The following is a 25,291-nucleotide window of genomic DNA, read 5'->3' on the forward strand; positions in this document are numbered from 1 at the left end:
TTGTTGCCATAATGAGGTCTTTTCCCACAACACTGGCACTTGCACAAGCCGAGAGAGACCAAAAAGAAAAAAAGGAAAGGAAAATAATGGTTTCAGTACAACAGAAGGACAATCTGCTTTACTGGTACCAAGTGCTTATTTAAAAAGATGAAATGCAGTTTAACAGGAGAAGCATCAAGTAAAAAGATCAGGAAGATTTTTATTTGAAAGAGTGAATGCAGAACTACACTGTCTGAATGGACTGATCCTGTAACAGCTCTGCAACCCCATCTGTACACAATGATCTGTCCTATAAGAGAAATGGGAAAGGCTTGATCTTCTCGCTACACACCACAGAAGTGAAAGCTACTCTATTTTCCTATTTTGTGATGAAGCATCTGAGAAGAGGGTGAAAGGAAATATGATCTGCAAAAGGGATTTAGAAAGCAGTTTGAATGCTGGTGGGAGGATGAGTAAATGGAAAGAGGAAAGAGTGATAACTACAGTACCTTCAGAGAAGATTACTATATTCTTTTCTTCCTCTGAATCTTTGTCCCCCACTATATCTGCGTCCTAAATTGTCTACAGGAGACTGTGTTTTTCTTCTTTTCCTGTCTCTGCACTTATATATGAAATGCAATAGCTATTTGAGGGATGGACATCCTTAACTTTTCAAGTTTCCAAAACCTGGAGAACCTCTAGGTCTATTTATAGGGAAAGGAAATGAACTCAGCAGCAACTTTGAGCCCATTTTGTTATTTTTCAGAATTTGCTGGTAGACTTCTGTCCTGTATCTTTCAAATGCCTAGCAATGCCCGGCTATCTGACTGTAAAAGTTCCCATGTCTAATGTGATTGATAGCATAAACAGCTAGGAGATTTGTTTTCCACTTCTCTGGGTCACTAATCCCTGCCTCATTGTCACTGAACAGGAACTGAGTCTGGTAGAAATGTCAAATGCCTTCCCCACACTTTCTAGGCCTCTGTGTGATCTCATAAAGCCATCACACTTTTGGGTAACTTCAGAGATTCTAATTGGTGGGGTGGGGGAAGTTAAATGTCAACAGCTTGTCTGGCATGCAAGTATTCAGTAGGTGGAATTTAAATAGCTAACTCCCTGAGGAAACAGATTGCTTCCATTTTGCTATCATTCTTCTGCAATACAAGAGTACCATTCACCAGCATGTTAAGCATAATGCCTTATTTTTCCTGAACAAACAAGCACAATAACCAACTAAGAAAAACAACAAACTGGGAATGTCACCCTTGAGCCAAAGTAGCAAGTTACAAGTGGAAGAGAAGTTGGAAACAATCCCAGGTGGGGGAAAATTAGAAAATAATAATTTAGACATTGTAGTCTAAATCTAGATTACACCCATTTGGACTTCCAAACTCATATAAACCGTCTTCAATATTTAATGACACATACTTCGTCCTAAATCATGTTTGCCATTGCAGTAATTCCGAACTATGATTTGAAGGACCAACAGTTCATACTTTTAATTCTGGCCCGCTCATATGTCTTTGGGTGAATTCAGCTCATAAAATTACTCAGCCATGAGGACTAATTTAAACAACATCTTCCAAATGTCACTTTCTTCCTTTATTGCAATAAATAGATTCAGGAATATAGTAGCATTGGTGGGTATTGTGTTGAAATTATTATTTATAATATTAATGTAGGGAAGGTGGTATAGGTAGTTTCTATTTAGTAAGCCAGAAAAATGACTGTTCAGAGATATGACAGTGATGAAAAAGTAACTGTGACCAATGTAGATCTGTAAAGCAAAGCTGAAGTAAGACCACAAAGCCAGTCATGGTTTCACTTTAAAGCAGTTGCTTTACTTAATGACCAAGTTACTTGTCCCAATTATGGTTGATAAATGAGAGCTATCTCTATAGCAGGGCTGTCAAATTTGCAGCCTATGGGCCGGATGTGTCACGCGTTGGCCCCGCCCTGCCCGGTTTAGAAAGGGGAAAAAAGTCCTGAATACGTCACGTGGTGCCACCATGACAACGTGAGTTTGACACCTCTGTTCTATAGTATTCATACATGACATCACCTTTGGGAGGGCTGCTTTGACAATTTAATTATTAGTTGCATATAAACTGTGTTTCTTTGACCCTTCATTTGGCAATCAACATCTTAACTGAGAGTTCATTATTTTATTATATTGCAAATACATTTCTAAAGGGAAATGAGGGATTCCTACTCAGAATGGATAACTACTTCAATCCAGAAAAATATTTTAATCAGCAAACTGAACATTTTAATTTAACAATTCACTAATTTAATTCACTAATTTAAAACAATTTGTATTAATAAAACATTTCATAGAGGCTTGAAGATTTGTGCCCATGAGACATATGGTAGAGGTTGTGAGTTGCCTCTTGAACTTTTCAAAAATCACTCAAGAGACATCGGGAAAATTCCAGAGAACTGTATAGTTCCTTCCTTCTGCACTTTAGCCTTCTAGTTCCTGAAGTTCCACTTCTGTAAACTAAACCTGACACAGGAGAAACAGTTGCAGAAAATCCAATAGGGGATGTTGTCCGTTTGTCTGTTTATTGGAGCTCCAACTAGTTCAGTATTTCTCAGTCTCAGCAACTTTAAAAGGGGTGGATTTCAACCCCTGGAATTCCCCAGTTGGTGCTTGTTGAAGTCCACCCATCTTAAAGTTGCCAAGGTTGAGAAACTATAAGCGATGATCACATATAAACATTCCACTTCCACTGAGGCATTTAATTCAATTTAAATTGTGTAAGTGATGGCAGCTGGAACTCGTATTCATATACAAGACTAATCTTTTTAGAGGGAAAGCTGCAATAGGAACATAACAACTAGGATCCACATTGACTTTAAAAATCACTCTGTTAAGATTCCCACACTATGGTAAAATATTCATACAGACAGAGAAACAGCACAAGACTGGGTTATGCGTGAAGTGATTTTAAGCAAGGCAGCTAAAATAACTGAAAAAGAAATAGAGCCCAATAATTTCAATCACTGGGTTGATTAGAAATATAATGGATATTATAATAAAGAGTGTTTCGGGCTAGGGCAGATATGTATTGAGCCACCATGGCACTGTGGTTAATGAGTGCAGTACTGCAGGCTACTTCTGCTGACTGCCGGCTGCCTGCAATTTGGCAGTTCAAATCTCACCAGGCTCAAGGTTGACTCAGCCTTCCATCCTTCCCAGGTGGGTAAAATGAAGACCCAGATTGTTGGGGGCAATATGCTGACTCTGTAAATCACTTAGAGAGGACTGTGATGTACTGTGAAGCTGTATATAAGTCTAAGTGCTATTGCTATATTAAATCTAATTAGATACAACAAAATAAATATACATCAGAAAAATCTTCAAAAATGGAAATCTGGTTCAAAACTGAGCAAAAAGCAGTTCTCAGACATAGCATATGGAAACCATTGGACATAGGTATTCCCCTATTAGGAGCAAGGGAAAAAACCACAACTAATGAAAAATTGAGCGAACAAGATTTTGCCTGCCTCTTCTCCGTTATCTTTTAAGTTGCTTTTAGACAACTCCCAACTGCACCCCAGCTCAGAATGTCAGTCATTTTAGAGAAGGAGAAAAACATGCTAATTTTTACCACTTTAAAAAAAATCCTGAACCAAAAGAGCATTTGTTTAAACATGTTGAAGTTCTTTCTAAGAAAAAGTTTTCAGAATTGAAATGGAAGGTGGTCAGATGAAGGTGGATGGTTTGTGAATCATCTGTCTTTCCAAAGAGCTCACTTCATTCCTGTTGTTAAATGTCTTCCTCCCCAAAGCTCCGTACAACTAACTCCCGCCCCAAATCCCCAAATTTTATTTTCAGTTATACTCATGTGAACTTGGGAGGTTCCTTTACTCGACATATCTTACAACTTTTCTCTACTTAAGAAGGGTGCAATTTAGTGGTTTTAAATAAATAACTGCCACATAAGATTGATTTTGTTCTGATCATAGTTGCCAAGATTCCTGTTGCAATACAGAATCCTTCTTCTGCATACTAGAAATTTCACTGAACATTTTTCTGCAATAAAATTCAAAAGAAGAAACTTCTGTTGATTAAACAATCATCCAATCAGAAAGTCCCGCCTACTTTGCTGTGAAGGATGATCCTTATTGTAAGCTAAAGATCTTGAGAACCAGCTTATGGCTTGTTGAAACAAAACAGCATTTAGTCAGAACTTATAATCTGGCTAACAGTTCAAAGTCTGAGCCCAGCAGAGTTTCATCGGTTTGAATAAAGCAAAGTTCAACTATAAAAAAAGATGCATTTCTAATTGTTCCATAGAGTATTAACCCTGAAGCTGACCTGACCGGAGCCATTTTGAGGTTTGAGAGCTGAGGGATAGGGAGGGGGGAAGTGAGATAGCTGGGGTTTTGTAGCCAAAACAAAATACTTTCTCCTGGGAACCAAGGACATTTCCACAGGTGGCTGGATGGAGGAGGAGTGAAGTTACCAGGCAACCGGATGGCACCTTGATTGGACCCTGTGACTGATTGTTTGGAAAAGGGGAAAAACTTTTACTTTTATTTCGGTGAAAACTGTGGGAACATTCAGAGTCGGTTTTCACCAGATTGTGCCACTATGATATGTCCAACAGAACCATTCTTTGAGGAACCTATCTACCTCAGAGTTCTGTTTGCTATGGGTGTATTACTTGGAACCCTGACATAAAAATTCATAAGTCAAGGAGGCTCTGAAACATTGGTAGTACAAAAGGAAGGTCTGCCTCAGTGCAAATTAAGGTTAATGGTATGGAGCAGGATCACAAGCAAATATGAACTCCACATAACAACTGTTAGCCATATTTATGGGGAAAAATGTCATAAACAAAATATTATATGAAGGCATTCAATAAATAGTTTCAAGAAGACAAAGCTACACATAATTGGCATATGGTTGCTTGTGCATAATTTTGTACACTCACAGCATGTTAACATTCTTGGATAAATATAATGACCTGGAAAAAGAAGAGCACTGCATTATACCTTACCCATAACTTGCTGTCATAATAAAAGGCTCCTAGCAGTTTTACAATGTGTGGGTGATCACAAGTAGCAAGAATCTCTATTTCTACCATATAGTCTTCCAGCTCATCTTCACTTTTTGTCTCAATAACTTTGGCAGCAGCTAAGGCTCCAGTCTCTCTGTTTATGGCCTGTAATATATAAGCAAAAGGAACATTACCTCTTGTGTGAGAAAAGGATGAATGCTATTCAATACACCTGGAAGAACAATTTTGAGTTATGATTATCATAGCAAATAATAACCCTGGTGTAATCGGTACATGAGAGCATATTAAAATGTGTCATGAAATGTCAAACATATATGCAGTTATGGGAATTAATCAAATTAATGATCAAGGCAGCAATCAAATATTCTATGTATTATTAAGTCTGAAAGCAGCTTCATCTCAAACCCATCTTTCAGGCACTACCATGGTTGAAGGATTACAGGGAAAAGAGGCAAATGCATCTTTTTTTTGTCAAAAACATTGATATGACATTATAAATTACCATTTTTGCACACGCGGAACACAATCTAAACCATAGATGGGTAGCTTAGAGGATGAGACTGATTTCTACATTAAATTTCTGACCAAGTTGCTGAGATTACTGTAAGCAGTTAAAAGCTGCATATAATCAAATCTGCACATGTACTTAGATGTACTTATACCCGTATACATAAAAATGTTTGCAGCCCATTTACCAGCAAGCATTATATGTGAAACCTCAAGATTAAACTGGATGCCTGTCCAGTTGAAACAATTCTAAACCATTCATAAATGGGCATGTTGCTCAAAGCCTTTGCATCCAAAGTAGGAAGTGGAGTGGTGGAGCAAGAGGTAGTAATGTAATGGCTCAAAGTAACTTAACAACTCAAAGCAGGATGGATCAAAGAGATATGGGCAAAATGATTATCATCTGGTGTCCAAATAATGTAAATGGATTGTATTGTACACTGAAAATGAAGACCTCTTCAAGTTATATAGAGCTAATTCTCTTTTCATAAACTGCTCTAAGATAGCTTGTCTTGAGTTGAAGGGTGACAAACACTGAAGTAGTTTAAATTAAGCTAACTCGAGTCTCTACCAGAAAGTCTCTAATACTTTACCTCCTTTGCATCTGGCACTTCATTCTTAACCAATCTGGACAAATGAAGCCTTTTAGGACAGTGTTTTCCAAATGCTGCTGTCTCAATTATCTAGAAACTGATACAGGATACTAGATATTAGAGCACGGTTCTCCAAACCTGACAACTTTTAAGACTTATGGACTTCAACTCCCAGAATTCTTTAGCCACCCATGCTGGCTGGTGAATTCTGGAAGTTGAAGTCCTCAAGTGTTAAAATTGACAAGTTTGGAGACCCCTCTACTAGAGGAAGCCCAGCAGTCTCTATAAAGTTTTAACACCAGTTCTGAAAGGTTTTTTGAAAACAGTCCTGACCAGGATTGGCCCCATTACCCATCTTAGACAATGATATCTGGTTCTGCTTCCTTGGTGATTTGAACCCAGGGTTATCTTTCTTAATTTGACCAAAATGTGTAGGAATGTGGAATGTACTGAGCAACAGACGGCAATGCATAAGTTCTGGTTGAGTTTCTCTAGAGTGACTCATTTCCCAGGTCAGGATCCAGGTAATCTGCCAAGGCATAGGGACAATCAGTCAGTGATTACATACATCATCCAAAAATAGTTTTTTTTCCATTTGACAAAAAGGACGTTTTTTTTGTGATAAACAGAGGTACACATATACAAACAGATGAATAGCTAAGATAGTAACAGCCTTATTGAATAAACTTAACAAATCTACTTAAGTACAGAACAAGATCATATGCTCCACATCTGTCTAGTACTCTAAATGTAATATATAAATATCTCTTTACTTGAAGAGATGTGGTACTTTCCATCCTGAATCTTCTGCAAAGCCCACATTGAGTGATGAGTGTTGTGGGCTGAATGAGCTTCACTGGAAAATTCTAAGGGCTTGTTGTCTACATTACTGCTTTCTCTTTTTAGATTTCTGTTTATAATATCTTCACAGACAGTTTATAATGGCATTTGTGCCCAACATAAACATTCAAGGTGTGCTTGAGTGAGGACAACATTGGAAATGCAGGAATATGTTGGCTACTATGATTTCATAGTGCTGTTTAGTAAGCCACATTTTGGAGGCTGAAGCTGAGTTTGTACCTTTGCATCATGCAATCTCTTTCTGAAAAAAAGAGGACAAGGTAGGGGGAGAGAAAAAAGTAAATAATTTTCTTTTCTTTTAAAAATGTTGTATTTCCTTTTAGAGAAGAGTAGTTTGTGCTAGCAAAACAAAAGATTAGAAAGCATCTGGTATTATTCAGGCTTACTAAGTGGAACTTAGTACAGGAAACTACATGCACCAAACGGTGGAAAGATCTGTTCTTTTTCACCACAGGGTGCAGAACTATTGGCTTGGAGTAGCAGAACACAGTTCTACTCATCACAGAACTACCATCAAATGACAATGGATATTACGAAGTAAAAGAGTTTCCAACTGGAGGAAACAAACTAAGATCCTAGTGTATATGCAGATTCTCAATCATCCAGGCCACGGTTGTCTCAAGGTGCTTTTTCAAAAGGCAACTGGACTTTCTTTCTTTTTAAGACCATATTGATACTGGTTAGGCACCAACTTTATTGATAACCTTCCAAATACTCTACATCTTTTCTGGATTATGTGTTGACACGACTGTAGGAACTGTGCTCAGATAGCATCCTGAACCATCTTTTCTGAAGCCAGGAAAAAAAGTCAGATTCATTCTTAACAAGAGAATAAACAAATCTTGACTTTTTGTCAGTTTCTCTTTCCTTTTAAGCAGAGGTCTCCAAACTTGGCAACTTTAAGACTTTTGGATTTCAACTCCCAGAATTCTCCAGCCAGCTAAGCTATGCTGACTGGAAAATTCTGGGAGTTGAAGTCCACAAGTCTTAATGTTGCCAAGTTTGGGGGCCCCTGCTTTTAAGCAACTCTTGCTATCACCTTTATGAAAAGATAATACAAGTTGATAACAGGAGTATACAGCCTGAACCCACATTCCTCAGGAGCCCGCAGTGAACTCTTTGAGGATTTCCCAAAGTTGTTATCAACTTTTTATTTTAATGTATCATAAGGTAAATGAAATAAAAACAGGTGTATTTTTCAGCCTATCCAAACCCGCTATTTTTTTGACTATGGCCTTGCATGTCACACGAAGATCAAGAATGCCATTTGATATGAAAAACTTTTGCAGAATCCTGTCCCAGGACAGTAAATGGATTTATACTCTGCAGGGGAAGTATCTGTTGAGTCAAGCAACAAAACCCACAAGACAGAGGATATTTATGTTTATGTGTGCATCCTCAAGTCTGTTTTCCAAAACCTTATCCCATTACTCCATTACTTGTCTATTCATCCCTTACATTTTCCAGATTCATATTTGCAACAAGTATCTTTTTGCCAGATAACGGAGACTGAAATCAAATATGTTAATAGCTTGTTTTACATGCCTTTTAATGCCTGTTAATTATTACACATATCATTGTTCTAATTTCCCAGTTATCTCATTTCTAAAGGAGATCATTTGCTGAACAGCTATTCAGTCAGGGAAGAGAGAGAGAGAGAGAGAGAGATTAGAAACCATATGAACATTTACAGAGACAGAGACCTTGCTGCCTCATTCATGAATTCAGTTCAGTTATTCTGATTGTCTGGTAGAATATTTTTTATCACAATTTCTAAATTTGTAAAAGTGTCAAAACTAGAAACATAGATCATTGAAGTTATATATTAAGTCAACAAACTTCTGTGATACATCTTGCCCTCAGGGCAAAGTACAATGCTCAAAGGTTATTTTTAGTATGCTTTCCAAAGGATTTACATTTTACATACATTTTACATATTACATTTCTTCATCTTCCATCTCTTCAGTGCAGTATGAAAATGATTTCATAGCATATGGAGTATGATGGACAACAGCTAGAGCAGAAATGGAAATGTTCACCAGTCAGAGAAAAAATAGCAAAGTAATGGAAGATTACAAATCTTATGTGGACTTTTTTCTGAAAGTAAAAAAAGATTGAATTCATGATTTTAGAACTCAGGGATTAAAAAAGAAGGAAGAGGACGGAGGAAAATTAAAGATGACAATTACTTGATAGAAAACAGAAGGCATAGTTGTATGTTTTCTTTTTTTACTTATTTCTTTTTTCTATTTGACTTTTTTCTATTTTTCTATAATTTTATATAAATTGAAAAATTCTCTCTCTGGATATATAAAGAAATGAAAACTTTCACCTGATGAACTACCTTTAGACATGGCTTTTTCTGTGTTATAGGCATACTTTAAAACCTCATTCCATGGAGCAAGGCTCAACCACTGCAATGTTCTCATGCATGCCTTAGCTTGTTCTGTGCTGGCCTTTTATCAGGAAGCAAACTTGCTTTTATTTCAGATGGAAAGTGATTAAAACGTCTGATTTTTTTTTCTTTTTAGGAATGAGAGGACATTTATTGTATTTGCTTTTTTATCTGTACTTCTTGCTTAATGCAAATCCTTTTTTTACATTTTTTTAAAATCTATGTCATTTTTGTATTTGTGGGCTTTATCTGTTGTGTGCTGCCCTGAATCTCTTTTGGTAGACTGGGTTGCTGTACAAATGTGATTAGTAAATATTGGGGGGGAAAATAATAATGAAGTATTCTGTTCAATTGAAGAGTCAAGAAAGTCAAACAAGGGGTATCCATACATATATAAACATATGACAACTGCAGGATAAAGTTATAACATTGAGTGTTCTTCTTCAGAGTTGTCTTCAGTCCTGCCACCTTCCAGAATACCCAAAGCCACTCAACTTTCAATCCTGGACACTCCCAAACACCAAGTATTAATCCTGTGTCTAGTAATCAAGTTTCATCCTCACTGTTTGTTTTTCTATTTATACAGTGTCTTGTATAAACACTTCATTCATATATTATGGGATTTCTGAGTTTGTTGGTGGTACTTTGGTACTTACATAAATACAATCAAAGACTTGGTTATGCTGCTAGTATACAGGTTAAAATTAATTCTTTTGTATTTTAATTTTTTTTTTGAAACTTAATAAAGTTTTGTAAAAAAGAAAGTAGCTGTACATTTTTAGCAAATGTAACAGAAAGGATGTCTGTGAGAATTTAGCTGCAAATTGCTCAAGCTTTGCCTGCCACTCTGGCCCAACTCACCTTTTAGCAGAAGGCTGTCCTGTGAACTGAACAATTTGGTGAGCTGTTATTAACAATCTTTCACTTGTGAGAAACTGTGAGTCTCTTGTAAGAGCTGTGGCTCCTTTCCTTTCTGTGGTTTACACAGTTTGCTTTCAGAGAACTCCTGGAAAAAGCTTCCTTTGACACTGGACTTGCTGGAAATCATCCACAACGTAAGAACGAACGTAAGGGTGAGAGTGGAAGCCATCTACCATTGATGGAGTGTGATTTGGCTTCTCCAGGTTAAATCTGAACTCAGAAAGTGATGAAAATTTTCAGCTTATTGAAATGATCTAATGAATTATCCACATGATTAGATCTAATAGTTACTCTGGTCAGACATGACTTCCTCTTCTGTGCCAAGTAGAAATGCATTATATCGATCATTTGTTGCCTGCAAACTCAGTCATTTGCATGTTTATTTTATTTTTATTTATTTTATTTATTTTGTCAAGCGATTATAAGATAACAGGTATAAGTATAAACATAGTTATGAATACATGGATACATATAAGAAAAATAAAAGGAACAATAGGACAGGGATGGTAGGCACATTGGTGCGCTTATGCACGCCTCCTACAGACCTCTTAGGAAAGGGGTGAGGTCAATAGTAAACAGTCTAAGGTTAAAGTTTTTGGGGTTTGGGGAAGAAACCACAGAGTTAGAAAGAGTAAAATAAGCAGGGGTGGGATACGACAGGCTTAACTACTGGTTTGGGATTTATGAGCTTCCCTGCACACTGGAGCCGCGTGCGTGTAAATCGTCATCAGCATGCTGCGTGCAGAGAAGCAGCCTTTGAAACAGCCCTGTTTTCCTGCTTTTTTAACTGCAGCTGTGCCTCATTCAGCAGCTGAAGTTGAAAAATCAGGAAATAAAGATCAGGTAACAGCCTAGGTGAACAAAAACATCAGCAGACATAGAACCGGTTCTATGTCTGCCGCTCTTCAGAACTACCAGTTCTACAGAAGTGGACAGAACTGGTAGAAACCCATCCCTGAAAATAAGTTAAATAGAATTAAAATAAGACACTGCCATAAATGTGTTTTCAAAATCTGCTTGCTCAATATGCCATCTTTACAAAGAGGTTATTCTGATTTTCCTTTTGTGAATTGTAAATTACTAAAGTATCAAGAGACAGAGATATGAATTGTGTAATAAACACGAGTCTTTAAGTAGTGTCTTTCATCTCTAGATTCTGTTGAATGACATCCTGCCCTGTCCAGCCAGTGCAGCAAATGGTCAGATATAACAGCAATTGATAACCAACCTGGTAAATAAATTAAGCACAGGAGTAGCTGGGGAATTTCAAGGACACAATGGGCAGCCTTGGGTCAATCACTGTCAACCCCACCAATATCACAACCTAATTGACTTGGGGGAAAATGCAGAAGAGAATTCTATTTGTACAACCTTGAGTTCAAGGAAGGAATCCAAGATATAAATCAAATAAAATAAGTTGGTTATCACTTATGACTCAAAGTTAGGAATTATTGCCTTGAACTAAGTGGAGTTCGGGGCTAGAGATGGAATGTTTACTTTTCTTATTTGTTTCCTAAAATACACTAAAAAGAATTGAAATAGTCATTTTTTTCATATTCTTTACTCATTAAAATTCTCTTTGCTGCAATAAGAACATTACATGCATTGTGGATAGTTCTGCTTATTCCTAACATTTACTCAGAAAATTAGCAAATTTTGTACATTTATTAACTGTCAATATATGATTTGGTATATATACTTATAACTTAAATTATACACATCCCCACACACATATATAAAGCAATTGGTAATACAGAGAAAGGCCCTCTAAAAATGCAGAATCTCTTAATTCTGTCAGTAAGGTAAGTCAGCAAAAATAAATTCAGAACTGAAAGAAAATATCAATATAAAAAAATGGAGCTAAAATTTTTCTCAACTTAAGCTTCCTCTTCTATATGTTCACATTTTTAGAAAAAGAGCTGAAGAAAACAGGAAAAAAACAGGAAGAGCCATTGCATAAAAGGTTTTCCTTTAGAGCAATATGCACTTTTATTTCTAACATAGCATAACTACCAACGGTTTCTGCTTCTTCAAAACTTATTGTTTTATCTACTAATAGACTCATGATTTTAAAAACTGAAGGTTTGACCAAGCTAAGGCAAACTTCTGTATTCTTTCACACATTTTGGGTACAAGAATTATGTTGCTCATATATTCTAAATGTATTACATATTATTGAAGAATGTTTGGGAGGAATAAAGAATAACAATATATTAACTTACTCCTTGTTATTCTGAAAAAGAAACAATTTCATTGAATTTTGACTATATGCCATTGGTATTGACTTTTAGTGGCATCAGTATGGATTTTTTCCAGAGGACCTGTCCTCCTGAAAGACTGCATCCAGTTTTCGTTATCATGTTACAAAAAAAAAAGATGCTAAGACTCTAGAAAGAATACAGAGAAGAGCAACAAAAACGATTGGGGGCTGGAGGCTAAACATATGATGAACAGTTTGCAGGAACTGGATATGCCTAATTTAACAAAGAGAAGGACCAGAGGTGACATGATAATATTTGAGAAGCTGTCATAGGGAAGAGGGGATCAGCCCATTCTCCAAAGCACTTGAAGGCAGGACAAGAAGTAAACGGATGGACACTTATCTAGGAAAGATCCAACTATGAACTAAGGAGAAATCTTCTGACAATAAGAACAATTGATCAGTGGAAATCCCTAATCGCTTTTCCGGTTATTCAGCCAGAATTCAAGAGGGCATATTTTTGCTTGGAGATATTAGAGGCATTGAAGGTTGTACCACAAGTGCAAGTACACAAAATTTATTTCAACAATATATTGTGTCCAATAATTTAAATAACCTTAAATGGGGGGCGGGTATAAAGGTACAGAATTTTCTAAAAACATCAGATATCAGTATTGCCACTGGAAATGAATTCAGAGCAGGTGAGAAAAGTAAATTCAGAGCAGTCAGGTAGAAAGTCCAGTTGCACCCTTGAGCATTGTACACTTCGACTTCAGACAAAAACACTGAGACTTGCTTCATTTTTGGCTGCTTTTCTTTTCTGTATTACAGTCAGAACTGCTGGCCTATGTTCAGAAAGGACAACGATCTGCATTTCACAGCACTAGGGGGTAGGTGGGTAGGAATTAGCTTTTCTCACTATTAAAGGTGGGGGAAGCAATACACACATCCTGCCAAAATCCTCTCTGCATTCCCACCCCTCCCCACCTCTCCCTTTCTCTTTTATAGATATTTATACATGTATATAAAGAGACAAAGAGAGAGAAAGAGAGAGAGATGTTGCAACAGAAACAATTATACATTGAACATTGAACAATAGCAGCGGAAATTACAAAATCCCCTTTCAGCTTTACCCAGTAACTATAGAGTGGCCTTGCTGTTCATCTTTTAGAGGATGTGAAACAATGATTCAGGAAAACAAACTTGTATTTAGAACACTAATCGCTCTAGTACGATGAGATCAAAATCCTACCGTATATTCACAATCTCCCAGTATCTACCCAAATATTCTATTTTCCCCTCACTGCCAAGTAAAAAGACAGGTATCAGAGTGTAGAGAAAAAAACTGGAAGAGTAAAGTAATTCGGAATTTTACATGAATGAGTAATTCTGAAGTACTAAACATGTCACATATCTCTGGGGAATCACTCAAGTTTCTCTTTTGTTTGTTATAATATGCATATGTTGAGGATAAAACTAATATTAGCTCAGCAGGAATCTCACATTCATTTACTTACTGACAGTTTTTTCCTCAATGATTTTCTCCTGAACTAATCCTCTACCAGCCTTATTGTGGTGCTGTCCCTTAACATCATAATTCAGAATGGTGATATAAAACACGGGAACCCACTATCTCAGGGGTGTCAAACTTGTGGCCCACAGACCGGATGCATCACGCACTGGCCATACTCATCCCCGGTTTAGCAAAGGGGAAAAAAGTCACAATGTCACGGACATGACGATGCAAATTTGACACCCCTGCACTATCAGCTTAATTAGTTTATTGTCATTGCACCTTGTACAACGAAATCAAACACCATCTTCAGGGCACATCATGACCATGACGATGAAAATAAACACAAACACTCATTCTTCACCCTTTACAAATTGAACCAGAAACCCTCGACATCACACCAATACTGCACTATACAGCAGAATTCAAAAGAGCTACTGCCCTGGGATAGAAGCGTTTTTTTTAGCCTATTTGTCCTTGTTTTTATTATTCTGTACCATCTGCCAGATGGTAATAGTTCAAAAAAAGGGTTCCCAGGATGAGATGGATCTTTGAGAATGTTTTGAACTTTCTTAAGGCAGTGGGAGCTATAAAGCTCTTCCAAAGAGGGGAGAGGGCAACCAATGATCTTCTGGGCAATGACATTCACCCTCAGGAGTGCTTTCTATCTGCCACTGTGCAATTGGCAAACCACACAGAGGTGCAGCATGTTAAAATACTCTCTATGGTGCAGCGGTAGAAGGTCATCAGCAATTTTTTCTTCAGTTGTTGTTTTCTGAGAAGTCTCAGGTAGTATAATCTTTGCTGGGCCCTTTTGACCAGGGCTGCAATGTGGGCACCCCAGGTCAGGTCCTCTTTTAGGGTAACAGCCAGAAACTTAAAACTGGCCACTTGCTCCACTCAGTCTCCATTGATAAGCAAGGGCTGGATGTCTGATCAGTTCGTTCTATAATCCACTAAAAGCTCCTTGGTCTTATTGGTGTTGAGAACCAAGTTATTGTCTCCACACCATGAAAGCAACCGGTCCACCTCATCTCGGTAGGCAGGCTCAGCCCCCCAAGAGATGAGTCCCACCACTGTTGTATCATCTGCAAATTTAGCAATAGTATTACTAGCGTGAGTGGGAATGCAGTCATGCACATAAAGAGTATACAGTAAGGGACTCAACATGAAACCCTGTGGTGTACCAATGTGAGAATAAGGGCTGAAGAGGTATGATTCTGTGAGCGGCCAGACAGGAAATCCATAATCCAAAGGCAGATTGAATTAGAAAGCCCAAGGTCCAGAAGTTTAGACACTAGTCTATGTGGAAGAATTATGTTAAATGCAGAACTAAAATCTACAAAAAGCATCCTCACATAGCCCCTCCCCCGCTGTTCTAGATGAGTCAGAGCAGTGTGAAGAGTGATGGCTATAGCGTCCTCTATAGATCTATTTTTTCTGTATGCAAACTGTGTTTATCAAATGTATGCGGAAGACCAGAAATGATGTTCCGACAGACCAATTTCTCAAAGCACTTCATGATGATAGGAGTGAGTGCCACTGGTCTGTAATCGTTGAGGTTATTGATAGGGAACTTCTTTGGCAGTGGAACAATGGTGGAAGCCTTCAAACAAGACGGAATAGTGGACTTGGATAAAGACTGACTGAAGATCCTGGTAAAGACTTCAGCCAACTGATCAGCACAGTCTTTAAGCACTTGGGCAGAGATACCGTCAGGACTGGCAGCCTTTCTAGGATTCAAAGACCTCAGAATGCTCCTCACCTCCTGTTCCTCCACAATGAGGTGGGGGCTACAATTGGCTGGTAGTTGTATTTTATCGTCTCTGATGTCTCCACTTCAAAGCGAGCAAAGAAATGATTCGGTTCCTCTGCCAATGAAGCATCCCCCTCAGCAGGGATGACATTGGTCAGTTGATGGTTTGTAATTTGTTGACTTCCTCGCCACACCTGCCCCATGTTATTGCTATAAAAATTATTCTCAATCTTCCTCTTATAATCAGTCTTGGCCTTCCGAATATCATTCTTCAGATTAGCTCTGGCAACACTGTATCTTGATTTAAAATAATGCCAATGAAGTATATGCACATTATGAAAATAATTCTTAAGTACACCAGACTTTGAAGAAATATGCATGGCTTTGCCAGTCGTTAAAGAGCTCAGCTTTTTGCAGGCTTCTGAACAAGCTGAAAACTTTAAATATTCCACTTGTTAAAGTTATAAATCATGTGGCTATTAAAGCAGCACCACCAAATTTTTCAGAGTTGTATAAAGATGTAGAGATAACAGGGAAGTGGTTTTCTCACACATTCACGAAATCCAAAGTGCATTTTCAGAATAATTTCAAAGTGAGCACATCTCTAAGAGACATGATTTTGAAGCAAAAATTATTTTGCATTTATAGGAATCAGTCTCATTATACACTGGGGATCATATCTATGTTGTATTTTTGAGTGTTGCTTAGTGATTCATAATTCCTTATCTATATCTTTGTCCTGGAGCCCCATGTATATATCATCTTACTACTTGGGAAATGTAGACCAGTGGTAGGGAATTTCCTTGGCTATGACTTGTTATTGCTCTTTATTTACAAGTATGGCACTACAGTATAAACAATAGATACACATAAGGCTGATTTAACCATTTTATAGTTTCCTGCTCAAGATTTTGGAATTTATTACTTTGTCATTCATGAACTCACAATATGGGTTTTGTTTTGTTTGTATCACTAATTAAATTTATGACCTGCAGTAAAACTGCAATAAAGCACTTACTCAGTCCACGTGTTTGGTATATATCTGATTTTTCAATCTTAAAAGCTGTTACTTAGAGCAGATAATATTGTGTGGCAAAACAGATTATTCCCACCCCTCTCCATTTTTAAAAGTCCCCTGACTGTTCCAACAGCTTCATTAGGTATAAGATCACAATTTAACTTAGATATAAAGGGTTAAAAGCTCCAACTTCCAACAGCAGTTGTCAAGTTTCTTCATCCTTTTGCTTAATAAACACAGAATGTTCTCACCCAGAACCAGATCATAACTCTGAATGTTTACGTTTATAGTTGAAATAAGCAGAGGGATTCCCAAGTTAAGGACTTCATCAAGAACAATATGGAGACTGTCATGAACCATTAAGAAAACCTGCATTTTTCTCATATGATAAAAGCATGGGGTGGATGTGGAAAACTGCATAAGGTAAAATAATAAAAGGTATTGCAACCTAGCTATTTGATAGTAAAGAAACACATTTTAGTAGGTTTCGGCTCCTTGGTTGTGTAGGAAGTTATCACCCACCCCTCTCCTAGAAAAATGAAATATCCTAGGAAATATCAAAAAGGCAGAATATTTCCCCTAAAAAGAGTAGAAACTCAGAAGCAGAAACTCAGCCCCCCCATCTTTGCTAATGGGCCATTACTCTGGCCTAGGCCAGCCTATTTTGCATAACAAAGATCTCTAGGTAGAGCTATAGGAATTGCCCAAAGCCCTTTCATTACATCATCACCCAGCAAGGCTCAACCAAGCCTGGCACTCAGGACATCCTACAGAGTTGCCCCTGCATGGCCCTATGGGAGTCTGACAACCAATCAGAATACAAGCTCACATTCAAATCCCAACAGAGGATATAAAACCCAGGCACACTCAGTATATTAGCTCTTCCTTCTTTTCCTTCATCTTGAAGCATGTGATCATCCCTTTCACTTTGGAGCTCCAAGCCATGTGGTCCTGTCCACCATTAAACCATCCTTCCAAACAGCCTCCTTGTTTCCAGTGTCTTCTTCTCCACTGGGAACTGAACCCTGAAGGATATTTCTTCCAACAGTTGCATGGAGCAATTTGATCACCTAGCAGTAACTGAAAATAAAGTGCAAGAACACACCGGTGGTACATACATTGCCCAGGAAAAGAACGGTTACTTATAGAAATTTCTCAGTAAATCCCCAAAGATACATCAGAATAGGAGCATTCAGAAGAAGACAGTCCTAACGTGGAATGGCAGCCACATTTTCTCCTGTTAATATGCCAATAAGTGTGTATTTTGGTGAGGAACAGAAACTGTCCATTTGTGCAAAGAGAGAGGAAAAAAAAGGAAGAGTTGCAATCTAACTGAATTGCCCAAGGTAGAAGACTTGTCTAGATGCCAGTAAAAAAAAGAAAGAATATTGAAAAATGCAGAAGTACTAAAGCTGGATTGCACAAGAATCCAGGTGCTGGGTCAAAACATGTTCTTCCCCCCTCCCCTCTACCCATGTCTTCCTTCTAAATTGTCACATGATTTATAGTACATCTGTCAAGGAAGGAAGTTCTGCTTAAAAAGATTCTTCCTAAAATGCCGAAGGCAAGACGCCCATGTGGAGGCTGAAATATGTAAACTTACAGCTCCTATTGCCACTGAGGCTTTGCCTACAGCTATTCGCAGTCACACATCTAATGTAGTAAAATCAGTTTTTTATTTATCCATATTTGGAATAATAGCAACAATTTTCATTTTTGATATTTTTACTCCCATAATTTTTCCACATGTGCGTGTATTTTGAAAAAGCCAGGGCTGGACTGGTAGGCATCTGGCTCGGTAAACTAACTTGAAGAGAAAATGAAGAACGCTTGCATATATGCCATGTTATGTATTATATGCATCTCACTATACATAAACAAATTCACATTTCTATTTACTTAGCTGTTCTGAATTTGAACACCAGTAAACATGCTTGCTCTTTTCTCATATAATGCAATGGCTAAAAAAGAAACGAAATTCTGTGTAACTTGCTTGCTCCTTCCATGTTTAGGATATTTTTACTTTAGGATATTATTACTGATATCGTTTAAAGGTTTTACTATTAGTTTCATATCTGGTTCTCCTTGTGAAGTTAATGTGGGAATGTTTTTATTATTCAATATTTAGGAGACAAACACACTACACTGATCAATAATAATTTGGAAAGGGAACACATCCATGAAACCGGAAAGAAAAACTCCAGTTTATACGTTACACATTACATGCAAATTGAGCTGTGGTGGTGCAGTAGTTAGAATGCAGTATTGCAGGCTAACTCTGTCTACTGCCAGGAGTTTGAACCTGACTGGCTCAAGCTTTACTAAACCTTCCATCTTTCTGAGGTGGATAAAATGAGGACCCAGATTGTTGGGAGCAACTTGCTGACTGTAAACAGCTTAGAGAGTGCTGTAAAGCACTATGAAATAGTATATAAGTCTATGTGCTATTACTATTGCTATACTATGATATATCTTAACCAGGCAAGGAAATATAACCTACCATTTCCCCCTCAGAATATAGATAAGGAAAAAAATAAAAGAAACAATAGGACAGGGACGGTAGGCACGTTGGTGCGCTTATTTATGCACATCCCCTACAGACCTCTTAGGAAAGGGGTGAGGTCAATAGTAATCAATGCCTTCATAGATAAACTCAAATACAATGGCATTCATCTGTTATTATTTTATTTATTTATAGTACAATATCAATACAAAAATATAACAATACAACGATAGATCAAATGTAAACCAACAATAAACTTGTGCAGGAAAGCCTGAAACAATAAGTAGTGTGAAAGAGGCACCACATGACTTTTACAATCCATGGCTATTTTTAGAAATTTGGCAACCCTTTTGGAAATGGCTGAAATTTGGTCTCGCAGCAGGAAAGCAGTAACCTCCTGCTCAGAAGAACAATTAAGATTTTGAACCATTGTCCTTTCCTTGAGTTGGTCTCTGGGAATAGTCCAAGGAAGGGTGATTAGAACTCTGGTTCTATCTGCCTGAAGATCTAGATCACAAATATCCCATTTGTGATTAGCTGTGGTTTTGTTAGGCCAAGGGGCAACTAATGCAGGGAAGGAAGGTAAAAAATAGGTCAAATCAAGGCTTAAACCAGCGTATATAACTCTTACAGTTCCACTGCAAGAATGGAATGGAGGGTAAATACCACTCCATTCAGTTGTAAATGTACATGTTTAGCTGTTAGAATTGTACTTTTCTTTCAGAAATAAATGAGAAAGTAGCCAGAACATTGAGTCAAATTGCCTTTGTGTTTAGTCAGCTACTTTCCTTTTGCTGAATGTCTGTGGAGATTCTCTATCATCCAGGTTATAGTTGTGGCAAAGGTGCTTTTTTTTTCTTTTTCAAAAGGCAACTGGGTTGCTTTTTCCTTGAGGAGGAAGAAGAAAACATTTTGCTTCTCATCCAAGAAGCTTCATCGGTTCTGATGAAGCAACAGTTCTGATAAGCAACAGAAGCTACAAACCAGAACTGCTTCTGACAAATTGGCTGCAGTGCACTATCAAAGAAGCACTTTAAGTAAAATTATCAAGGGGAGGGGGTAGAATTTTTTGTCTGCCCCCCTACCCCACAAAACGATGGTTCTTGCCTTGACTGAATTACCATGTATCTGGGTTGCTTTACTGTTGTTTTGTGGGAAGAAGAAACACTGTGAAGTGTGGGCTGTCCATTCATTTCAAGGATTGCTGGAATCAAATCACATCAAGTCAAATCAAAGCTCTTTATTGTAGTCTTTGACCAACTTTTACAGTACTGTAAAAAGAAAAATGGTTTGGTATAACAATTAGTTATTACGAAAAACATGATAGGACAATCAAATGACATATCTAATTAAAAGTCAGGAGTGTAATGTATAGAGGGATCTATTACCTGCTCCAATCCACTACATCATTGCGCCTAATAATAAGTTGCTATCATGTTAAGTCTTATGACTAAATACTTCCAAATACCACAAATTTCCTAATTACAAAATGTTAACAAAGTGTTCTGGTTTTGCTTTTTCTCCAATGGACGGTAGGAAGGTTTTGGTATGACAAATACTGAGCTACCCTCTACTTTGATTTATGTATTAGATTAATAGCCTGCTTTACTTTAGAAGCTTAAGGAGGCTTCCAGTGAAATGTCACATGATTCACCCAGCCACAATAGATCATGGCAGACTGGGGTGACAAACAATAACTAGCCTAAAACTGAATTTCCATGATTGAAGGTGGATTTCAACTTGGATCCCCCAGTCCTAGTCCAGCATCTTAAAGGTAGCACACTAACTCTCAGTCTGAAGATGAACAACCTAGGAAAGCTGTAACAAAATAGCGCTGCACAACACACACGTAGATTAGCACAATCTACCAAACTAAAATTACTCCAAGCACAGAATGGATTTGTTTGTTTACTATGCATGATCTTGCAAGCCATTTGAGCTCCATCCAATCTCCATGCTAGCCTGATAAATTGATGAAGTCACCAGGAGTCAATCTGAAGACTTCATCGATTTAAAGTTGGGTAGTAGGACTACCCAGAGGGTAGAAGGGATGGTAGAGACCATCCTAGATCATTGGGGCATCACATAAATAGCAATGACTGGCAATGCTCATCATGACAGTCATCTTGTGAATGAATATGCCCTCCTGGCAGCAATTTTATCCATGTCCTCAAAGTTCCAAATATATCCATTGGTCCAGAAGATTAATGAATTAGTGCAGAGGCCAGGCAGAGTAGGTATGATTCCTAGAAACAGTCACAGCCAACCTTCCTTTATGAACCAATTTGACTTGTAGGGATTGCATCCAATCTGCATTTTTGGCAGTCTTCTGAAAGCTATTTGTTGTTGCCTTTTTCCAGTTTTTGACTCCCCCATCTTACATGGACTGTCAGCCATAAAGGCAGCAATTTCATGGTTCCAGCAACATACTTTGATATGATAGTCCTGAGGAGAGTTCTAGTAGGACAGCTGCAACTTGCTTCATTATCTAGATCAAATTGCCAGCAAACTTCCCTCCATTGTGTAATATCTACATTTCTGATATGTAAACATGCTGCCTTTCCTTTATTGTTCAGAGCCAGAAAATATCCAGGAGTATAATTAAAGAAAACATGGTTTAGCAAAATGTTTTCTTTCCCCAGCCCTGCAAAAACAAGATGCTCAAAATTAAAGCCATGTTGTGCTAAATAGAACACAGGATATATCTGGATGTTAGCAGACTTTTCCCCAGGAACTACAAAGAAAATATGTGTGTATTTACATTTCTGGGAGAGGGTGAGGACTTAGAGGCATTCCCTCTCCCTCTGTTGACAGCATAGTTTAAAAAAAAGGGGGTGGTGGTGACTATAACAATTATTAACACTTCCTAAGATCTAGTTAAAGTTTCTGGAATTTATATCTTTCTTGTTGCAATTATGTCCAGCTCCATTAATGAAATACTGAAATACATAGTGTGTCATGCTTCTGGCATTTCCAATATTATGCTTCTTAGTCCATTAAAATAATCCAGCAAAAGAAAATGTTTTTCACAGTGTAAAATTCTATTCTTTGATGAAGAATTCTGAATTAAAACTGTTATGTTTGGAAGCAACCATATTCCTATTCTGTTAATTCCAGGAAACATAGCATGAATATATTTTTATTTTCTCAAGCGTAAAGTGACACCACAGCCAAGATGCTGATCTCAGAGAATGGGTGGTTCAAAGAAGAGAAAGGAAAAAAAAGCTCCAGTCTCCTTAACAGGAAAAGCATCTGGAGCTTCTCAAAAAGTAGGATTACGAAATATTTGGGTTAGCATCTCAACTGTTCGAATGACAAGGATAATTTTGTGTTCAGGGCCAGATGCAGATGGCAAATACAAATAAGCTTAAATTACAGCAAGACAACAGCCATCTGAAATTGGAAGTTAAGTGGGTGTCTAAAATTGAGTGGAATATTAGCAGAGTGGAATTTTAAAACGCCTCTCCACCATGTATGCAGGGCAAAAAAGAAAAAGAATAAAAAGGGAAAATAATCAGCAGGAAGTTACTTCAGTACATTGTTTATTGGAGGAACCGAAAGGCACACAGATCACTGTGTCGAAAACACATCCTGTCCCCTATCCTGCCACAGTCAGATTATCAAGGGCGTTGGTGTTCTCACTGATATCACAGTGCTCCAGAGCTGAGCAATTCACCAGAGACCCACAGACGATGCACAATTATTTTCCCTCTGAGACAATTCTTTCACGGGACACATTCATGTTCAAAATGTTTGAAATACTGCGGAAGTTTAGCCTGGCTTGGAATCAAATTGTGATGGCCTACAACGTAATTGTGAGATCCCTGTATCGGTTTTCTTCTGCTACTTATTCTCAACTTTATTACACTTTAACAGATTGTCTGCACTTTATACCAGTAGTCAATTTTATTTGGAGATTTTAGTCCGAGCATCTGTTCCTTGGAAGGAGAGTTTTGAGAAATGAACAAGCTGCTCAAACATTCTGAATGTCAAGCGCCCAAGAGTATTTTTTTTTTAACTCTGCTGAATTTAACCTTCATAATCCATCTTTTTCTTGCCTGTTCACATAGTTCCACAACCAGAAGACTAACAGTTTTGCCCATCTTTATGTTTCAGAACATTTATTTATTGGGGGCGGAAGGGGAAAAAAAAAAAAGGGCAGCTATTAATAGCACTTTTTTGTTTGGCAGTCTCTGCCAATTTACTATATTCTACATGTGCCAAGAAACTCTCAGAATTCCTAATCAGTATGATTCTTAGGGATGCTGGTGGCAAATTTTGACAATTGTAATATAATATGTCAAGTATTCAATTTATCCTGACATTTGTTGGACATTTTTCCCAACCAGTAGCAATTACTAATGTAGAATGGGTGACAGGAAAATGAAAAGAACAGTAAAAACAAGGGGGAAAATCACTCTTCCAAGGTATTTCAAACTATGAACCAATGGTTTAAAAACCAACCTCAAAGCCAGCTAACCCAACTAAAGATCCCCAAAAATGATTTAAAGCATCTTCTAGAGCAGGGGTGTCAAACTCCAGGCCCGTGGGCCGGATCCAGCCCACGGGGTGCTTGGATCTGGCCTATGGGGCCACTCTGGAAATAGCGAAGGACCAGCCCATGATGTCTCTGCCATGATACCTCTGCCTCTGCAGCCCTCCCGAGCTCCGTTTTTGCTGGCAAAGTGCTAGCAAAACAAACTACTAGCAAAAGTGGCATTTGATCACACAAGTGATGTGGAGCTGGCCATGTCCCCCCTGTCTCCCCACAAGGTCAAACGGAACCCCGATGCAGACCTCAGTGAAGTCGAGTTTGACACCCCTGTTCTAGAATCATTATTATTACAAAAATTTCAGTACTGTAATTAAGGCAGGTTTTAAACTGTATTGCCTAATTTTCTTTTTACACCTTCAAGTTACTTTGTGATGCCTGACAACTGCCTGGACATTTCCCTGCAATTTTCCTGGCAAGATTTCAGAAGTGGTTTGTTATTGCCTTCTTCTTAGGACTAAGAAAGTAACTGGCCCAAGTTCATCCAGCTGGTTTTTTTTGCCTAAAACAGAACAAGCAGCCAGAGTCTCCTGGTTTCTAATTTGATGTCTTAACTACTACAGCAAACTGGCTCTCTCAAGTAACACTAAGGAATCGTATAGATCATTAGTGACAATCCTACCTATGGGGAAAGTAATGCAGCAATGCAATTTTGTGTATATTTTCAATTGAACTTGGACCAATGGAATGCAAAAGGATGCACACAAAAAATCTGATAGGCAGTACACACATTATATTTTAAATACTGTTTTAATAACAAAGACTATTTAAAATGATGTTATACGCATCTAAGTATTCTGTGAGTCTTAGACACCCACATAATATGTCTTGCAATCCTGCCGACCAAAGTAAAGTGTACAGAACTATGCAACATTGCTTGGAAGACCGAGCTCTCACAGAATTTTGAGCTGATTTTGGATTGAATTAACAAAAGTAAACTGCAAAAAATTATTTGATCATATTAATTTCTCTTATCATCCTTAAGATAAATTTTCCTCAAATGTGTCTTTCTTGATATTTCCATTATAGTGTGATTATTACCTACGTGATAACTTAAGTCACAGAAAACAGATCTATGCTCTAACCTCTTGGTGTCTTCTTCCTAGTCATTCTCTTCAAAATCAGTTGTCTCCCACTGATATTAATACCAGGAACCAAATATTGGTAGGAAAACAAAGCCATGTTTCTTCCTTATCAGATAGGTGGAAAGGAAATGGGAACAAGTCTCCCAGGGATTTTGTACAATACCAAGAATTGACCATTTCTAGTCAAAAAATAAAACTCCATTTGTTTAGAGGGTTTTTTTGTGTGTGAAAGGGATTATATTAGCATGCATCTTGATAAGATCTGGTCCCTTGAAAGAAGAAACATTCATTAAATCATTTAAATGAACATTCTTTAGTATCAAATTCTGCTCATTTCTAATTTAATAATAAGCACTTATTGTGTACTTTCTTGGCAGA

General features: G+C 37.7%; 1 protein-coding gene across 1 annotated transcript in view; it reads right to left on the reverse strand.

The window, feature by feature from the left end:
- The window catches only part of STK10 (serine/threonine kinase 10), a 74,600-nt gene that overhangs the window by 44,446 nt on the left and 4,863 nt on the right, over window positions 1–25,291 (reverse strand). The window contains exon 2 of the mRNA XM_026696375.2: window positions 4,989–5,153. Coding sequence (XP_026552160.2) covers window positions 4,989–5,153 — 165 coding nt within the window. The remainder of the gene's footprint in view (window positions 1–4,988; window positions 5,154–25,291) is intronic.

This window comes from Pseudonaja textilis, chromosome 2, assembly GCF_049901715.1.
Source record: "Pseudonaja textilis isolate UNSWEBS1 chromosome 2, rPseTex1.2, whole genome shotgun sequence".
Classification (NCBI taxonomy): domain Eukaryota; kingdom Metazoa; phylum Chordata; class Lepidosauria; order Squamata; family Elapidae; genus Pseudonaja; species Pseudonaja textilis.